General features: G+C 38.9%; 1 protein-coding gene across 1 annotated transcript in view; it reads right to left on the bottom strand.

Annotated features, from left to right (window-relative positions):
• LOC112850001 (uncharacterized) overlaps nucleotides 1–19,023 on the bottom strand; it is a 41,610-nt gene that overhangs the window by 11,734 nt on the left and 10,853 nt on the right. The window contains exon 2 of the mRNA XM_086674487.1: nucleotides 6,060–6,221. Coding sequence (XP_086530613.1) covers nucleotides 6,060–6,215 — 156 coding nt within the window. The 5' untranslated portion in view covers nucleotides 6,216–6,221. The remainder of the gene's footprint in view (nucleotides 1–6,059; nucleotides 6,222–19,023) is intronic.

Below are 19,023 nucleotides of genomic sequence, written 5' to 3' on the forward strand. Positions count from 1 at the left end.
TACCAGGAAACAAAGTAATGATTCAATTGAACTAAAAGTTAAGACTGCCACTCTGGCATTTGGACTCTTCATGCCTTTAAATCAACAGGCAAAGAAAGGAATTAGTGTGTCAGTTGAAGTGAATAATCCTGGCTACCTAGGGGAAATTGGACTGATATTCAACAATGGAGGGAAGGAAGAGTATCTCTGTAATACAGAAGATCCGTTAGGGCATCTCTTCGTACTACTGTGGCTGTATATTAAAGTCAATGGATGGGGTGCCTGGGTGGCACAGTCGGTTAAGCGTCCGACTTCAACCAGGTCACGATCTCACGGTCCGTGAGTTCGAGCCCCGCGTCGGGCTCTGGGCTGATGGCTCAGAGCCTGGAGCCTGTTTCCGATTCTGTGTCTCCCTCTCTCTCTGCCCCTCGCCCGTTCATGCTCTGTCTCTCTCTGTCCCAAAAATAAATAAACGTTGAAAAAAAAATAAAAATAAAAAAAAAATAAAGTCAATGGAAAACTAAAATGACCCAATCCAGACATGACTACTAACATCCCACATCTTTTAGGAATGAATGTTTGTGTAATTCCACTAGGTAAAGAACCACGACCAACTGAGGTGCTTGCCGAAGGCAAAAGTAATACAGAATAGGTAGTAGAAGGTAATTACAGATGTCAGCTATGACCACAGAAGAGACAAGAATTGTTATGAGAGTTCCTTCTTACTTTGTTATAAGTTATGTGTATGTGAATAGGAAATATATTTGTTCCCTTATACTGTAACAGGCATTGACTTATTACCATGATATTTAAATATTATTAATTTTATATCATGGTATTTAAGTTACAGGATATCGGGGCAAAAGTAAACATCACTTAAGGACTTCACCTTTTCTTCTGGAATGGGTTAGTGCATTTTCAATGGTAGGTAGTATAGTTGTATCATGTTAGGTGACATGACCTCGTTATTGTCTATATTTGGAAATTAAGTATGGTTTAAGGAGATGTGTATGGGTGTTAAGTTGACAAGGAGTGGACTTGTGATGGTTAATTTTATGTGTCAACTTGACAGGGCCACGGGATGCCCAGATATTTGGATACACATTCTGCGTGTGTCTGTGAGGGTGTTTCTGGATGAGATTAATATTCGAATTGATAGACTGAGGAAAGCAGAGTATTGCCCTTCTCAATGTGGTTGGTCTTCATCCAATCTGCTGGATGTCTGAATAGAAAAAAAAAAAAAAAAAAGGTAGGTTAGGGGGAAATTTTCTCTGTCCGCTTCTCTGAGCTGGGACACCAGTCCTCTGCTGCAGTCAGACTTGGACTTGAACTGGACTGTACCATCAGCTCCTCTGGGTCTCTAGTTTGCCAACTGCAGATTGTGGGACTTCTCTGTCTTCATAAGCATGTGAGCCAATTCCATGTATTTGTCTCTCTGGAGAACCCTAATAAAGATAATTTCTGAGATTTATCCATTATCCATCATCCAGGTTGTACTGTATATCAGTACTTTCTCCTTTTTGTCACTGCATGGCATTTCATTCTGAGAATACACTTTTTTAAAAAATCTATTCTCCTAGGGGCGCCTGGGTGGCTCAGTCAGTTAGGTGTCTGACTTCGGCTCAGGTCATGATCTCATAGCTTGTGAGTTCGAGCTCCAAGTCGGGCTCTGTGCTGACAGCTTGGAGCCTAGAGCCTGCTTCGGATTCTGTGTCTCCCTCTCTCTCTGCCCCACCCCTGCTTGCTCTCTGTCTCTCAAAACTGAATAAACATTAAAAAAAATGTTTTTTTAAATCTATTCTCCTATTGATGCACATTTTGGGATCTCTGCATTTGGGGCTATGAATACAGTTGCTAGAAACACTGAATATAACCTTTGGTAAACATTTGTACTTATTTTTCTTAAGCATCTATCTAAAAGTTAAGTAGCTGAATCACAGAGTACTTATATATCTGGTTTTATTAGATACTTACAAATGACTTTCCAAAGTGGTTGAAACAATTTGTGAGAGTTCCAGCTGCTCCACACTTTCACTAACACTTGGTTTTTTCAGTCTTTTTAATTTTAACCATTCAGGGCAGGCAAATTGTGAAGTAAGTAAAAATATATTTTTGATACCCCTGCCTATGTTCAACTAAGCAACTCCACTGTATGTCTTCCATTTCCCTTATCCCTAGGGCCTTCCACTGCCTTTATGAAGCTGGTAGATTTACCCTAATTTCTACTTAAGATGTTGGTTGATAAAAATGACAAATTAGAAGCCAGCAAGCATCATTAATGTAAAGATGCTGTTTCTTTTTTTAATTTTTTTAATGTTTATTTATTTTTGAGAGAGACAGAGTGTGAGCACGGAAGGGCAGAGAGAGAGGGAGACACAGAATCTGAAGCAGGCTCCAGGCTCCGAGCTGTAAACACAGAGCCTGACATGAAGCTCGAACTCACCAACTGTGAGATCATGACCTGAGCCGAGGTCAGTCTCTCAACTGACCAAGCCACCCAGGCGCCCCTGAAGATGCTGTCTTAAAAATGTAACTAGTTGCCCACATTAATATATCAATTTCACATAACATTCTGTATTGCAGGTTGTTTTGAAGAAAAATAAAACAAAAATTAAAAACCAGGACATTTGCCAAGTCGTCATTAGTGCTATTTACAAACTCTTTTCTTTCCTTCCAAAAATATTCTAAGATTGCATCTTTCTGCTCATTTGAAGTTGGTTGTTTCTACATGGCTTGCACTGACCAATGAACTGTGACTCCAAGTGAGATGTTCCACTTTCGGGCAGAAAACTTAAGAACGAGGGTGCAAGTTGCCATGTGCACTTCCCCATGTCTTCTTAGCACTTACGTAAGATTAGGTCAAGATAGAATCTGTACTAGCACAAGTCCTTGAGAGACTGTGATGAGCAGAGGTGTTCTGATAACTTGCACTTGGACACACAGGGTAAGAAAGGAACAAACAGGGACGCCTGAGTGGCTCAGTCGGTTAAGTGCTGACTTCGGCTCAGGTCATGATCTCCCGGTCCGTGAGTTCCAGCCCCGCATCGGGCTCTGGGCTGACAGCTCAGAGCCCGGAGCCTGTTCAGATTCTGTGTCTCCCTCTCTCTCTGCCCCTCCCCCACTCACGCGGACATGCGTTCTCTCTCTCTCTCTCTCTAAAGTAAATATTGAAAGAAAAAGTTTAAAAAAAGAAGAGAACTTTTTGTTTTCTTATAAGTCACTAAGACTTCAGTGTTGTTTGTCATCACAGCATAACCTAGCCTCCCCAGAAAGGCAGTCTGTCTATGTAAACCTCACTCTGGGTAAGTCAATTTGCTTATGCTAAATATCTGGGTCCCTCTTTAAATACCATCTGTAGTCTCCAGTTTGCAGCAGTTCCTGGTATTTCTTCCTCGCTCATTTATATCCCTTATGAGGCCTTTAGGAATTTTGTTTTTAATAGACTATTTTTCAGAGCAGTTTAGGGTCACAGTAACATTCATGAGAATAGATACATAGATACAGATATATATCAAAATGAATATATTTTAATAAAACTATTTTTTAATAAAGAAGCTATAAGCTAGTTCTGTCCCTTTTAAGGCTTGTTTTAGTTTTATGGTGAGGAGGGCAAAAGGCAGCTAGCAGCAATAAATTTATAAAACTATGTAAGTATTTTGTCATTTTAATTATTCTCTATGGCATCCCTCATCTCCCTATCCTTGCACAAATAAGAGTCTCTAACATTGTTTATTTTCTAAATCTGTTTTATTTTTAACCAAACAGAAACAGTGTTCAATGAGTGTTAGCTACGACAACTTAGCAAACTTAGCAAACACACTCTTGAAACTTTCAGGAAAAACATGGTTTCAGCATTTTTTCCAAGATAAATTTTTCTGTGCCTCGGAATGTAAAACAGTTACCATAACATTAATTGAATGAGGTTTTATCTAATCAAACATTAACGGAAACAAACATCTCCAGAGGATCGGAATTCCATACGAATTCCACAGGGCAGAAACATCACATATGTCATCTCAAATAGAAAACGAGGAAGTGTCTTTTTAGCTATTGCCAGCCGTTAATAATTCACATAAAGAAAATTATTTTAACTGTTACACTGGTGTTTGAACATTCTGTCTTATGTTCTTGACACTAAAATCTGTGCACCTTTTTAACAATTATATTTTTTTATTTCTTTTCCAAGCTTACATAGAGATTTCAATACTTAGAGATTTTGGCAGGGAAAATTTGATCACTGAGAACTCATATATCAAGATGTGCACTCATCATTTAGGGGTTTATATTCAAAACACACACATGACTTGGGAATCTCCAAATTGGAAGAATAATATAACACATGGTCTTCCATTGGTTACATCATGGGACACCAGCAGAAGCAAGAGCAAGCCTGTCAGAGAGAGCACACCCGCAGACAAGCCGTCCTCGGAGCCTCATGGGCTCAGCCTCATGGTTCTAAACTTGAGGGTGCGTGAAGTAACCTGCCACCATTTTACTCCATTTCTGATCTCCTGTGTTTACACAGAAAGAAACTAAATACCCCACAGATGAAAGACGACACAAGGCATAGTGTTTTAGGGTGTAGCCTCTGGAGACACTTTCACATAATGGTTTTGTGAGTGACTTTGCACGAGATATCTAACCTCAGTTTTCTCATCTCTAAAAGGGGAATTATATTTTTTAAATATGCATTTATTTATTTTGAGAGAAAGAGAAAGAAAAAGAGAGAGAGAGAGAGAGAGAGAGAGAGAATACACCAAGCACTGTGAGCACAGAGCCAAAATTAAGAGTCGGACGATTAACTAACTGAGCCACCCAGCCACCCCTAAAAGGGGTATTATCATAGTATCTATCTAATGGGTTTGTTATACGAATTAAATGAGTTAACATGTGGAAAGTAGTTAGGACCAGAACCATGCCTAGAAGGTAGGATCACTGGAAAGGACAGCTGCTCTTATCATCGTTAGCATCACCTCAGTCATCACTGCTGCTATAGGTCACTGGTTACATTATTCCAACTATTCCATGATTAGGATGTTTCTTCTCTAAATTTGCCCAGATGCATATCCTTCCAGCCTGGAATTAAATCTTGAGGTAAACCTAGCAACTACACATATCAAGATGATATGCCTTCACGCGACTGGCTCCTTTGTTGAGAAGCAACAGAACTAAGAACTGCAAGAAAATGTAAGGGACTACCATGAAGCTAGCTAATTACAGAACATGTATTTAGAACTTGCTATTTATCTGTTGTTTCTTTTTTAAGCTATACTTGTATATAGATTTCCAGTGCAACTCATTTGCGTTGTAAGTGTATTCTATTAACGTACATGCATTTTGGTTCCTTAGAATCCAGAAAACGTTACACGGAAAAATCCTCTAAGATATACACATGGTTGAGTACATTGGAGGTAGTGTTCACCTCAAGAGTGGATGCATCGAGGTCATCCCAGACCCAGCACCGTCTCCTGCCCCCACCACACACACCAGTGGCCACTCACCACCAGACTACTCGGGAAACTGGGAGAACATGGATAGGACAGCAGGCTGCCTCACCAGGCTTCTGTTGGGGACTTTTGAGACTCATTAGCTCAACAGCTCTCGTGTCAGCTAATTCCACCTGCTCTGCTTCCCTCTTCCAGGAGCTCTCAAGTCTCTTTCTTTCTGACTCCCTGCATTGCAATTACATCAGAGGGAAGAAATTCCTCAGCACCCAATCCCCTTCCTATTAACTCCTGATAAATTTCAGCTTTGTCTCTGAAAAATGAGATTAGCAAATACCTGTCTCATGATGTGGTATATATGTGCAACATGATGAATCTGTAATTATTTTGTATCAATGCTTTTTGAGTTTCACACTTTAATTCTGTATTTGCTTATTTTACATTTGGGACAGAGTACTATGCTGTATACCTTCGAGTCTCCTTAAATAGTATTTTAAATATTTCATACTGCTGTATTTATACGTGATTTTGCAAACCTCATTTCACTTACATGGAAGAGTGTACTGAAACAAGATCATTCTGAGGTTGGTTAGTCCATGTAGAAAACACTCTGAAAACATTTTAATATTAGGTTACCTCAAAAGCAGAATCTGAACCCCAGCCATGGGTTGAACGCGGCCCACGCACTCCCATCACTTTTTCTTTCTTCTTGCTTTGGATGCTATAAAGCGTCCTGCACGGGTTCCAGTGCTCCAGAGCAAAGCCAGCGGTGACACCAGGAGGCCACTGCATTTCCAGCTGCAAATGGGCAGAGGGGAGGAAACGACAGACATGTACTCATGTACACACCACCTAGATGTGCTCTAAGCCCTTCAAGGACTAGGGAAATTACTGCTGGACAAGATAGTCCTCCGTGGGCCTCTCGTACTCCTCCCCTTCTCACTGTGCGTGCCAACAACGCAAGGCCTTGACCACTCTTTCCCCTGGCCATTTGTCAGGGTTGACTTTGCAGGAGCAACCTTAAGGGATGCAACCTTAAGGGATGAGGTCACACCTTCCTTCAGGACACAGAGGAGGACTAAAGTTCCTTCTCTAATTCTATGGTGGGTGTGGTTATGAAGAGGATTTTTGTGGTGAAGGAACTGAGAGGTATCTGTATCTTGGCGGTAGAAAAAGGAATCTACACAGGTGATCAAACCTCCCAGGACTAAAAACGCGCACACACACACACACACACACACACACACACACACACGAATACAAGTACAACTGGAGAAATGAGAAAAAACAAATCTATCATTGGATAAATGTTCCATAAATTGAGTATTTTCTAATTTTGATGAGCTTTGCCACATCATGGCTTACTGTAATCTTGGAAGGCTGCATTATAGGATTTGAGGAAAAAAGTCATAAATATGAAGAATTGCTTGTATCTTCAAAAGGACTGAGGATTAAAGGTGAAGATTCATCTCAAATTTAAGGCTGTTATTACAGGGCGCCTGGGTGGCTCAGTCGGTTAAGCGGCCGACTTCGGCTCAGGTCATGATCTTGCAGTCCGTGAGTTCAAGCTCTGCATCGGGCTCTGTGCTGACAGCTCAGAGCCTGGAGCCTGTTTCAGATTCTGTGTCTCCCTCTCTCTGACCCTCCCCTGTTCATGCTCTGTCTCTCTCTGTCTCAAAAATAAATAAACATTAAAAAAAAAATTAAGGCTGTTATTACAAACATAGTAGAGAGAGAAGATACCTGGGAACAACAACTAATATTCTCTGAGCGCTGTACTACCTGCCAGGTACTGTAACGACAGTTAATATTCATTTACTATTTAATCCTCAAAGCAATCCTACGTGACGGTACCATTATTATCTCCATGTTATAGGACATCAAAACACAGAAAGGCTTGTAAATAAACTAACATTCAGGAAGTGCTGATACTGAACATAATCTGTCTTTATATATCCCAGTAATCCCATGGGATATTATGCATAGTTATGTACGGAAGTACTGAGGCCCAAAGAAGTTAAATAAATTATACCAACATAAATAGAAGGCATATCTAGAATTCAAAATCCTGGTTGACCTCTGTCTAAAGCTGCTTCTTTTCCCTGAAGCAAACAACCTTCCTAGAGCCTCACAGGTTGTAGAAGAGGAACCCAGCTGTAACTCAGAACATCTGCTTTCCAGTTCCAGTGCTTGGTGGAGTGTAACACGCTCATCAGGTGCTTAATTTTCTGAGCCACCCTTTCTTTACCTGTGGCAAGGTGTGGATTGGGATGGACAGTGTACAGTTATCTAAAGTCTCTTCCAGTTCTAGGGGTGCCTGGGTGGTTCAGTCGGTTAAGCGTCAGTCTTCAGCTCAGGTCATGTTCTCGTGGTTCGTGAGTGTGAGCCTCTCATCGGGCTCTGTGCTGACAGCTCAGAGCCTGGAGCCTGCTTTGGATTCTGTGTCTCCCTTTCTCTCTGCCCACCCCTGCTCACACTCAGTCTCTCTCTCTCTCTCAAAAATAAACATTAAAAAAAGAAGTTTTTAAGTCTCTTCCAATTCTGAAAGTATACAATTATGTCTAGGGACACCTTATCTGGGGTTATGTTGGTACATTTAGACAAATGTGTGTGACTTCTGTTCTGGGTAACAGACACATTTCTAATTCAGTAGACACAACCAACAGAATTGGTCACCAAGTAAACAACCCTTATCTGAGTCTGACCCTCCAACTAGCACCAGAAGACAAAAGCCACAAGAAAAAACCCTCTGTGATTTTCTTCAGGTGACACAATTTGACATCTCCCCCCCCCACCCCTTCCTGCTCTCTTCTTTCATTCTGACCAGCAGAGCCAGTGAAAACACCCTTGTGTGTCATTCTGGAAGGAGCAAAACGATGCTGTGAAGAGTCAGATCACAAAGAAACAAGGAATTAGACTTGTGTTCTCTGACCTCTTGCCTAGTGAAGGGACAACAGAAATAACAGCAGATACATCGGAAAGGCCTCTGCATGGTCATGATTTCTTGCCCGATATAGTCAATGACCTGCAGGATAAAGGGCCTTAGTGTCTGATACACAGTTTTGGTAAAGTCTTCTGTGTTTTCAGTTATGATGTGAATAATCTGGCCCAGATTGTTTTTAATATTGTATCTATTATTAGTTTTAAAAGATGTCATCACTAAAAAATAAAATGAGAAAGCCACTTTATTTAAAAAAATTTTTTTTAATGTTTATTCGTTTTTTGAGAGAAAGAAAGTGTGTGTGTATGTATGTATGTGTGTGGGGGCGGGGAAGGGCAGATAGAGAGGGAGACACAGAATCTGAAGCAGGCTCCAAACTCTGGGCTGTCAGCATAGAACCCAAAGAGAGACTCAAACTTGCAAACTGCGAGATCAGGACCTGTGCCAAAGTCAGACACTTAACCGACTAAGCCACCAAGGTGCCCAAGAAAGCCACTTTTAACTTAGAAGCAGTTAAAATGGTCTTCAAGTATTTGTCTAGCATTTCTTAGTGTATAAAGAAAAACAGCTTTTTCAAAATTTCATTGAAGCATATGCAATTCATCAGAACATCAAAATATCTTATAACCCTTGTAAGAATTTAAATCCTTTGGGATTTAGGGACATCTAGCTGGCTCAGTTAGAGGAGCATGTGACTCTTGATCTCAGGGTCATGAGTTCAAGTCCCACATTGGATAAAGGATTACGTAAATAAATACAAATTAAAAAATAAATCCGGGGCGCCTGGGTGGCGCAGTCGGTTAAGCGTCCGACTTCAGCCAGGTCACAATCTCGCGGTCCGTGAGTTCGAGCCCTGCATCGGGCTCTGGGCTGATGGCTCAGAGCCTGGAGCCTGTTTCCGATTCTGTGTCTCCCTCTCTCTCTGCCCCGCGCCCGTTCATGCTCTGTCTCTCTCTGTCCCAAAAATAAATAAACGTTGAGAAAAAAAAAATAAAATAAATCCTTTGGGATTTAAAATATTTAAGCTCAGAGCACGATCATTTTAAAATGTTTATTCACATAACAGGAAAGACTGAAATCATTTTTTATAAGATATTCATGTTTTCTATAATACTTGCATTCAGAAAACTTTAGTTTTAAAAATATTTTAATGTCAGGATGAATTTAAAATGTAACTGAGATACAAAATAAACTAGATATAGTGACAGCATGAAATGAAGAAGCAGAGGAGGGAATAGGTGAAACAGAAGATAAAATTATGGAAAATAATGAAGCTGAAAAAAAGAGGGAAAGGAAGTTACCAAATCATGAGGGGAGACTTAGAGAACTAAGCAATTGCATGAAATGAAATAATGTCCATATCATAGGAGTACTAGAAGAGGAAGAGTGGGGAAAGGACCAGAAGGTTTATTTGAACAAATTATAGCTGAGAACATCCCTAATCTGGGGAAGGAAACAGACATCCAAGTACAAGAGGCACAGAAAACTCCCTTAAAATCAACAAAAACAGGTCAATACCATAGCATATCATAATGAAACTCACAAAATACAAGGAAAAAGGGAGATTTCTCAAAGTATCTAGGGACAAAGGATCCTTAACTAACAAGGATAGACATCAGATCTACAGATAACAGAATGACACTAAATTCCTATCTTTCAACAATCAATCTGAATGCAAACAGACAAAAGGCTCCAATCAAAATACACAGGGTAGCAGAATGGATTAAAAAAACAAGATCCATCCATACGCTGCATACAAGAGACTCACTGTAGACCTAAGAACACCTGCAGATTGAAAGTAGGGGGATGGAGAACCTCTATCTATCTATCTATCTATCTATCTATCTATCTATCTAGATGGAGAACCATTTATCATGCTAAAGGAGGCCAAAGGAAAGCCAGACTAGCCATATTTATATCAGACAAACTAGATTTTAAAACAAAGACTGTACTAAGAGATGAGGAAGGACATTATCATAATTAAGGGATCTATCCATCAAGAAGATCCAACAATTGTAAATATTTATGCCCCCAACTTGAAAGCACCCAAATATATAAAGCAATTAATCACAAACATAAAGAGACTCAGTGGTAATAATACCATAATAGTAAGAGATTTAATATTCCACTTACAACAATGGACAGATCATCTAAGCAGAAAATAAAAAAAGGAAACAACAGCTCTTAATGACTCACTGGACTGGATGGACTTAACAGATCTATTCAGAACATTCACCTTAAAGCAGCAGAATAATATTCTTCTCAAGTGCACATGGAACATTTTCCAAAACTGATCACAACCTGGGTCACAAGTCAGCCCTCAATAGGTACAAAATGACTGAAATCATACCATGCATATTTTCAGCTCACAACGCTATGAAACTTGAATTCAGCCACATGAAAATATTTGGACATCCTAGTAAAGAATGAATGGTTAACCAGGAAATTAAAGAAGCAATAAAAAAATACATGGACACAAATGAAAATGAAAATACGACAGTCCAAACCTTTTGGGATGCAGCAAAGGCAGTCCTAAGAGGAAAGTACACTGCAGTTCAGGCCTAATCTCAAGAAGCTTTTAAGAAAGGTCCCAAATATTCAACCTAACCTTACACCTAAAGGAGCTAGAAAAGGAGAAGCAAATAAAGCCCAATGCCAGAAGAAGGGAAATGATAAAGATTAGAGCAGAAATAAACAATACAGAAACAAACAAAGAAACAGTAGAACAGATCAATGAAACTAAAAGCTGGTTCTTTGAAGGAATAAACAAAATTGATAACCCCCTAGCCAGACTTATCAACAAGAAGACAGGACCCAAATAGATAAAATCACGAATGAAAGAGAAGAGATCACAACCAATACCACAGAAATACAAACAATTCTAAGATAATACTACGAAAAATTATATGCCAACAAACTGGGCAATCTGGAAGAAATGGACAAATTCCTAGACACTCACCTACTACCAAAACTGAACCAGGAAGAAAAGAAAAAATTGAACAGACTCATAACCAGCAAAGAAATTGAATCAGTTGTCAAAAATCTTCCAACAAATAAGAGTCCTAGGCCAGACAGCTTCCCAGGGGAATTCTACTAGACATTTAAAGAAGAATTAATACCTCTTCTTTTCAAACTGTTGCAAAAAAATAGAAATGGAAGGAAAGCTTCCAAACTCATTCTATGAAGCCAGCATTACCTTGATTCCAAAGCCAGAGACTCCATTAAAAGGAGAATTACAGGTCAATTTCCCTGATGAACCTGGATGAAAAAATTCTCAACAAGATATTAGCAAATTTAATACAAAAGCACATTAAAAGAATTATTCACCGTGATCAAGTGGGATTTATTCCTGGTTCAATATTTGCAAATCAATCAATGTGATACACTACATTAATGAAAGAAAGGATAAGAACCATAGGATCCTCTCAATAGATACAGAAAAAGCATTTGACAAAATAGAGCATCCTTCCTTGATAAAAATCCTGAAGAAAGTAGGAATAGAAGAAACATACCTCAGCATCATAAAAGCCATAAATGAAAGGCCCACAGCTAATCCTCAATGGGGAAAAACTGAGAGCTTCTCTATAAGGTCAGGAATATGACAGAGATGTCCACAGTCACCACTGTTGTTCAACATAGTACTAAAAGTCCTATCCTCAGCAATCAGACAGCAAAAAGAAATAAAAGGCACACAAATTGACAAATAAGTCAAACTTTTACTCTTTGCAGGTGACATGGTACTCTACATGGAAAACCCAAGAGACTCCACCAAAAAATTGCTATTGCTGATACCTGAATTCAGCGAAGTTATAAAATATAACATCAATGTACAGATATCAGTTGCATTTCTATACACCAATAATGAAGCAGCAGAAAGAGAAATCAAGGAATCAATCCCATTTACAACTGCACCAAAACCCGTAAGATACCCAGGAATAAACCTAACCAAAGAGGTAAAATATCTGTGTGTTGAAAACTAAGAAGACACAAAGAAATGGAAAAACATTTCATGCTCCTACATTGGAAGAACAAAATATTGTTAAAATGTCGATACTACCCAAAACAATCTATACATTCAAAGCCATCCCTATCAAAATAACACCAGCATCCTTCACAGAGCTAGAACAAACAATCCTGAAATTTGTATAGAACAAGAAAAGACCCCTAATAGTCAATGTAATGAGAAAAAGAGAGGCAAAGACAGAGGCTTCATAAATCTGGACCGTAAGCTGTATTACAAAGCTGTAATCAAGAGAGTATGATACAGGCACAAAAACAGACACATAGATCAATGGAACAGAACAAAGAACCCAGAAATGGACTCACAAATGTATAGCCAACTAATCTTTGACAAAGCAGGAAAGAGTATCTAATGGAATAAAGACAATCTCTTTAGTAAATTGTGCTGGGAAAACTGGACAGAGACATGCAGGAGAATAAACTTTCCCATACCATTCACAAAAATAAATTCAAAATGGATACAGGACTTAAATGTAAGTCAGGAAGCCATCAAAATCCTAGAGGAGAAAACAGACAACAACCTCTTTGACCTTGGCCACAGCAACTTCTTACTTGACACATCTCTGGAGGCAAGGGAAACAAAAGCAAAAATGAACTATTAGGATCTCTTCAAGATAAACGCCTTCTGCACAGCAAAGGAAACAATCAGCAAAACTAAAAGGCAACTGAATGAATGGAAGAAGATATTTGCAAATGACATATCTTATAATGGGTTAGTATCCAAAATCTATAAAGAACTTATCAAACTCAACACCCAAAAAATAAATAACCTAATAAAGAAATAGACAAAAGACATGATAGACACTTTCCAAAGAAGACATCTGGATGGCTAACAGACACACAAAAAGATGCTCCCTATCATTCACCATCAGGAAATACAAATCAAAACTACAATGAGATACCACCTCACCCCTGTCAGAATGGCTAAAATTAACACCTCAGGAAACAACAGATGTTGGCAAAGATGCAAAGAAAGGAGAACACTTTTGCACTGTTGGTGGCAATGCAAACTCTGGAAAACAGTATGGAGGTTCCTCAAAAGTTAAAAATAGAACTATGCTATGACCCAGCAAATGTACTGCCAGGTATTTATGCAAAGGATACAGGAGTGCTGATTCGAAGGGGCACATGCACCTGAATGTTTTTATAGCAGCACTATCAACTATAGCCGAAGTATGGAAAGAGCCCAAGTGTCTATCAACTGATGAGTGGATAAAGATGATATGTTACACACACACACACACACACACACACACACACTGGAACGTTACTTGGTGATCAAAAAGAATGAAATCTTGCCATTTGCAACCACCTGGATGGAACTAGAGTATATTATGCTAAGCGAAATAAGTCAGGCAGAGAAAGACAAATATCAAATGATTTCGCTCATATGTGGAATTTAAGAAACAAAATAGATGAACATAGGGTAAGGGAAAAACTAAGATCAAAACAGAGTGAGAGGCAAACCATAACAGCCTCTTAAATACAAAGAACGTACTGGGGTTTGCTGGAGGAGAGATGGGAGGGATGGGCTAAATGGGTTGATGGGTATTAGGCACTTGTTGGGATGAGCAGTGGTTGTTATAATAATAAGTGATGAACCACTATTACTACCCTGTATGTCAACTAACTTGAATTTAAATAAATAAAATTTAAAAATATTTTAATAAAATTATACATTGCATCACAAATCATTCAGCACATGAAATGTGGTAAGATGATCAAGGTCATCACAAACTGCAGATAGAAAAAAGAACCAAGAAGGCCTTATGTCATAGCCAAATGAATGTGTAAAGTTGTTGCTTTAAGGGTCAGGAACACTTTACTGATGAATAGAGGACAGATTTCATGTTTATTGTGCTCATTTCTTCCCCCTTCCAGTGAATCTAGATTCACTTGTCCCTCACTAAGTTCCTTAGTTTCTCTATTCTTTTCCCCCCTTGTCTATAATATCTATGATGGGGGCAGAAAGAGGGAACAAGTGTAGTGGGGGTGACCAGATAATATGTAAGATCTTTTTCAATCTAGATCTAATAATAAATGATTTATAAATAAATAAAATTATACACAAAAATTCCCTTTTTTAGTTTCTAGGACAGTCTTTTCTCTTTGAACCACTAAGAAATGGCCAATATGAAGAACTAACTGGATATTCAATAATGCTGATTCAAATATTGCTGATCACCACTGAAGTATACATATTTTCCAGGTGTTCAAAATGCGGAAGAATGGGTATGTTGTCAACTAATGTGATAGAAAAAAGTTAATTAGGAAAGTTAGAAACAATAGCATTAAAACAATTAGGCTTAGAGAAAAAACTGATGATATATTACAACGTAGCAATCAATTTTTAACATATCTTCAATGTTAATTACTTACAAATATATTTTGTCAAGTGAAATTAGCCTATTTGCACCTGATCACATATAAGGAGAGCTGTCTAGATAGGAAAGGCGCTTTCTTCCAGTTCTACTCTAGAAGACTAAAATATTTAATAATGTTTCTAATAAAATTTCAGAAAATCATCTTCCTGCTACACTAACAGCATCTAGAAAAAGCTGTGTTTACGCAGATTGTATCTAGCTCAGTCCCTATTCACTGGTCTCATTAACATGTCACCTACAGACAAGTTGCTCAGGAAGCTCAGGATGGTTTAACATGGACCAGCCACATACGAGGCTATTTTCTCAGTGGCTTAGGGAGAGGAATCAGCCAGGGTGAACCTCACACAGGAGTACCAAATTTTCAAGGTGCCTCTGACAGATTAACATTCTGATTTTTCTGTTCACTTGAGTTACTACACACCAAGCTCTTCCCTACGTGTTCCCTTGTAATAAGAGGAGGGTCCAGGAGGGCAAGAGGCTTATAAACAGGATGAGAGGACAGGACAAGAAACTTTCTGGAATGTGTTCTCCTGAAAAGGGAAATTCAGACTATCGTTAGACAGATTTCTCACCTTAGTCTTACTTAGGGATTACTCCCAAGATTCTTGAATCCTTCTGGCAGAAGAAATCTCCTTGAGGACAGACTGATCCTATCTTACACAATTTTCTGTCATTCCTAACTTCTGGGCACAGGACATGGACTGAAATGCCCTATTGCCTTAAATATTTTTTGAATGAGTTATGAATGGTTTTGAAATGAACAAAATTGAAAGTGACTTAACTGGACATAAATGTTTAATAGTATACTTAATTACAAGAGAGTAAATAATCTATTTTTCATTCAAGACTTTTCCTGTATGAAAGCATAGCCAGGTGAGGGGATCCAAACATGTCTCATGATTTTTCAACAGTGGCCACCAAAATGATTTATAGTCCTATTTAAAAAAACTCCAGGATCTTAAAATCTAGGGCTAAAAGATAAAAAATATTCACTCTTTAATAAAATGTCCACTGGTAGGCAAAAAAGCCTAAAGAAATGAAGCCCTTTAACATGGGAGAAGTTTACTAATAAAACAATGTGGCTATTAAGGATCCATTCTTTTAGGAGCTAGTGGAGTCACTGGCAAATTCCAGGCTCAGAAACCATGTAATCCTGCTGTGTTAGACAGAATTTCTGTGAGGAGTCCTGGTAATTTCATGAGATCTTGAGAGTCTAGGGAAAATAGAGCAAAATGACTGGGTATGTACCTTGCATTCGTACCCAAGGAGGTATTTCACCTAAATAGCATCATTACTGCCTCATCCATTCAGTGGTTCCAGGAACTCTGTCACACATTAACAGTTCCCAGAACCACCCAATAGAGTAGGGAGAATTAGTAGTATTTTGTAGAAGAAACTGAAACATCACCTAGTTATGAAATTTGTTCAAGTTTATAGAACTAGGAGGTGATAAAACTACAGAATCAAACACTACATTATCTGGCCCTAAACCTTGTTTTCTTTTTTATTTGTTTCTGGTTTTGTTTTTTAACTCACGCATTTCTGAAAGGGATAAGTGAATCCATCATATCTATCATTTAACCTTTGTGAGGGTAATGGAAGAAGCTGAACACCTTTTTTTAACTTTAATAAACAATTTTAACGCTGTGCAATTTTAAAAGAAGGAGAAATGGTCTAGGAGACCACAGACTTACAAGGTCAAATTCTTATATTATTGTACAAGCATAAAAAAGATTTTCTAAAATTTATTAACTATAGGCATCCAATAAGCTCCTAACATAGTTAAGGGGTTTACTCTAGCACTTTAATGACTTCATGTATATTTTATAGCTATTTTATAAAGGGAAAGTTTAATAAAATTCTTGGCTCCTACAAATTCCAATTGCTCGATCCAATTTTACTGCATTTCGCACATCATCTCCATAGCACTGTATCAATAGTTTTCAGTGCACAAGATTAAATATATAGAACTGCAAAGAGGAACTTGTCAACCTCAAGAAATATTTTATTGATCACGTGGGAAGAGAAGCATTGAATTAGAGTTCCTTGCTTATAATGAACTTCAATACCTCCTGTTTCCAAAACAAAAAGAGCCAGGATAACAGAAGAGTTTCCAATACTAGCTGTATCTCCGTTTCACTAGATACATTTTTTGAGCTTATGCAATTTGAGTTTATAACCAAATCTACTTATCCCTTGACTTTAGGACCTGGGTTTCAGAGTGGGTTCACAATTTTTAAACAGAGTTTAGGGGATCACCACTTTACAGTAGAGGGCCTCATAGACTTGGCTTGAAGCTCTGTATGCTTGGTACGCACCTTATGTTTACTTGGTAATAATAGATTTTTATGAGGGCTAGAGCAGGTGATAAAATTATGGGTGGTGAGGGAAAGCAAGGGGTGAAGGCACCTGATGAGTTTGTCACTAAATGTTCTGTTCCTTCATGTTGCCTTTCTTGATGTTTACTCTTCCAATTAAATGACACTCCAGTTAGGATCTATGTCGACTTTTTCTATTCCTACTTTTCTAATTTCCTTCAAGAGGACATCTCAAATATCTTACCACTCAACATTAATCCTTTATGAAAACCATACACAGTCTTCCCACGAAAAATATTCCTATACTTACGCTTCCCCTTCACAAATCTGAAATCAGGACCACTGCTCCTACAGCCTCACAAACTGGGCCTCTGTCATCACTGACCCACCACCTTTGTCCACTCTATCCGGCCTTGTGTCTCTTTTCTGTTGGATCCTCAAGGTCATATTTCACAGGAAGATATTTTGGATTTGTGTGGAGTACCTGAGCTACTAAGTCTTCCAGACCAGGAGGGCAGTTTGGCACAGGAACTGGCTCTGGCATCCATGCTGTTGGAGCAGGCTCATTTCACACTGGACATCTGCCAGGCTGGTGCTGTATAGAATGGATGCCACCAGTTGGCTGGTACAAGGGGAAGGCACTGCGCTGATGTAGACAGCAGTATCCCATTAGCAAGCCTCCTGGGTAGTATGCGAGAGGAGGGACAGTAGGTGCTGGGGGCGCTGTGTTCAAAAACAAATGAAAAAATTACATGACTGTAACTACAATATATTGGAACTTAGCATAAATTTTTACACGGATGTTACATGGGTCACATGGAGGCTTCCTAGAAAGAGTCAGAGCTTCTATTTTCTGAGGGAAAGGAATACCACATCCCAAAAACGTAGTAGGGGGATTTCCAGATTACTAACTCATTGAATCCTCTTAAGCTTTATGAGATAGTCAAGTTCACTTCACAAGTGCAAAAACTAAGGTTGAAGAGAGGAGGTAATTTGATAGCCTCTCTAGGCCCATCTCATAAGGCTGCTGCAGGGTTAGCACAGGACGTGGCTTAAAGTGAGCTCTGCACAAAGTTCTATTTTTATACTCTTCATACTATTGTTAAGTTTACATAGATAAAGCAAGTGGTAACACTGCGATTTGAAATCACATCTTGACTTCAAAATGGTGATCTGAAGACTATGCTACATTGCTGCTGACCCCGTCACTTCTTTATATCCTCACCATCTGGTTCTCACACTGATTTCCTCCCAACGGGGGGTCTGTTAAATTCTAACTTGGTCAATGTAAGTAAGGTCACAGTCAAGGAAACCAGATTTCTTTAAAGAGTCACAATACTTAAGAAGAGAAGCACTCGGAATCATGAATTGGCAGGAGGGTACCATCAAGGTAGGACTTTAGATTTTGCTTCTTTTATCAAATGTCTCTTAAAAGAAGCAATAACACCACACCCCTCCCTCAGCCAGGATGGATCAGTGCAGGCCTAGTAAGGAGGCTGATCTCCTGCCCAGCAGTGACAAGGATCTTATTTCTAGAATGAAATAAATCTCTGCAATCATCTCGTAGTTTTTTTTTTTTTTTCAAACTGTGAACTTTTGCCTCTTCTTTATACTTACTGGTACGAAGCCTCATCCAGTTGGGTTTACTGTAGTAACTTAACTAGTTTCCCTTTTCTTGCTTTCTCTCTGTTCCAGTGTTTCCTTCACACTGGCCCCAAGAGCTATCTTATCAAACATCCAATCACTTACTCACTGGACATTTATTGAGTGCCCTTTAGGCACCAGACCATGTGCCAGAAGCTGGGAAGAAAATGATGAAAAAACAAACTCAAGTATCTGCTTTAAAGTCTTCTTTTAAAAGTCTATTTATTTATTTTGAGAGAGTGTGTGCGCACAGAAGGGGCAGAGAGAGAGAGGGAGAGAGAGCGCGCGAGAGA

Source organism: Puma concolor, chromosome C2 (assembly GCF_028749965.1).
Source record: "Puma concolor isolate L17-30 chromosome C2, mPumCon1.1.hap2, whole genome shotgun sequence".
In the NCBI taxonomy this organism is placed as follows: Eukaryota; Metazoa; Chordata; class Mammalia; order Carnivora; family Felidae; genus Puma; species Puma concolor.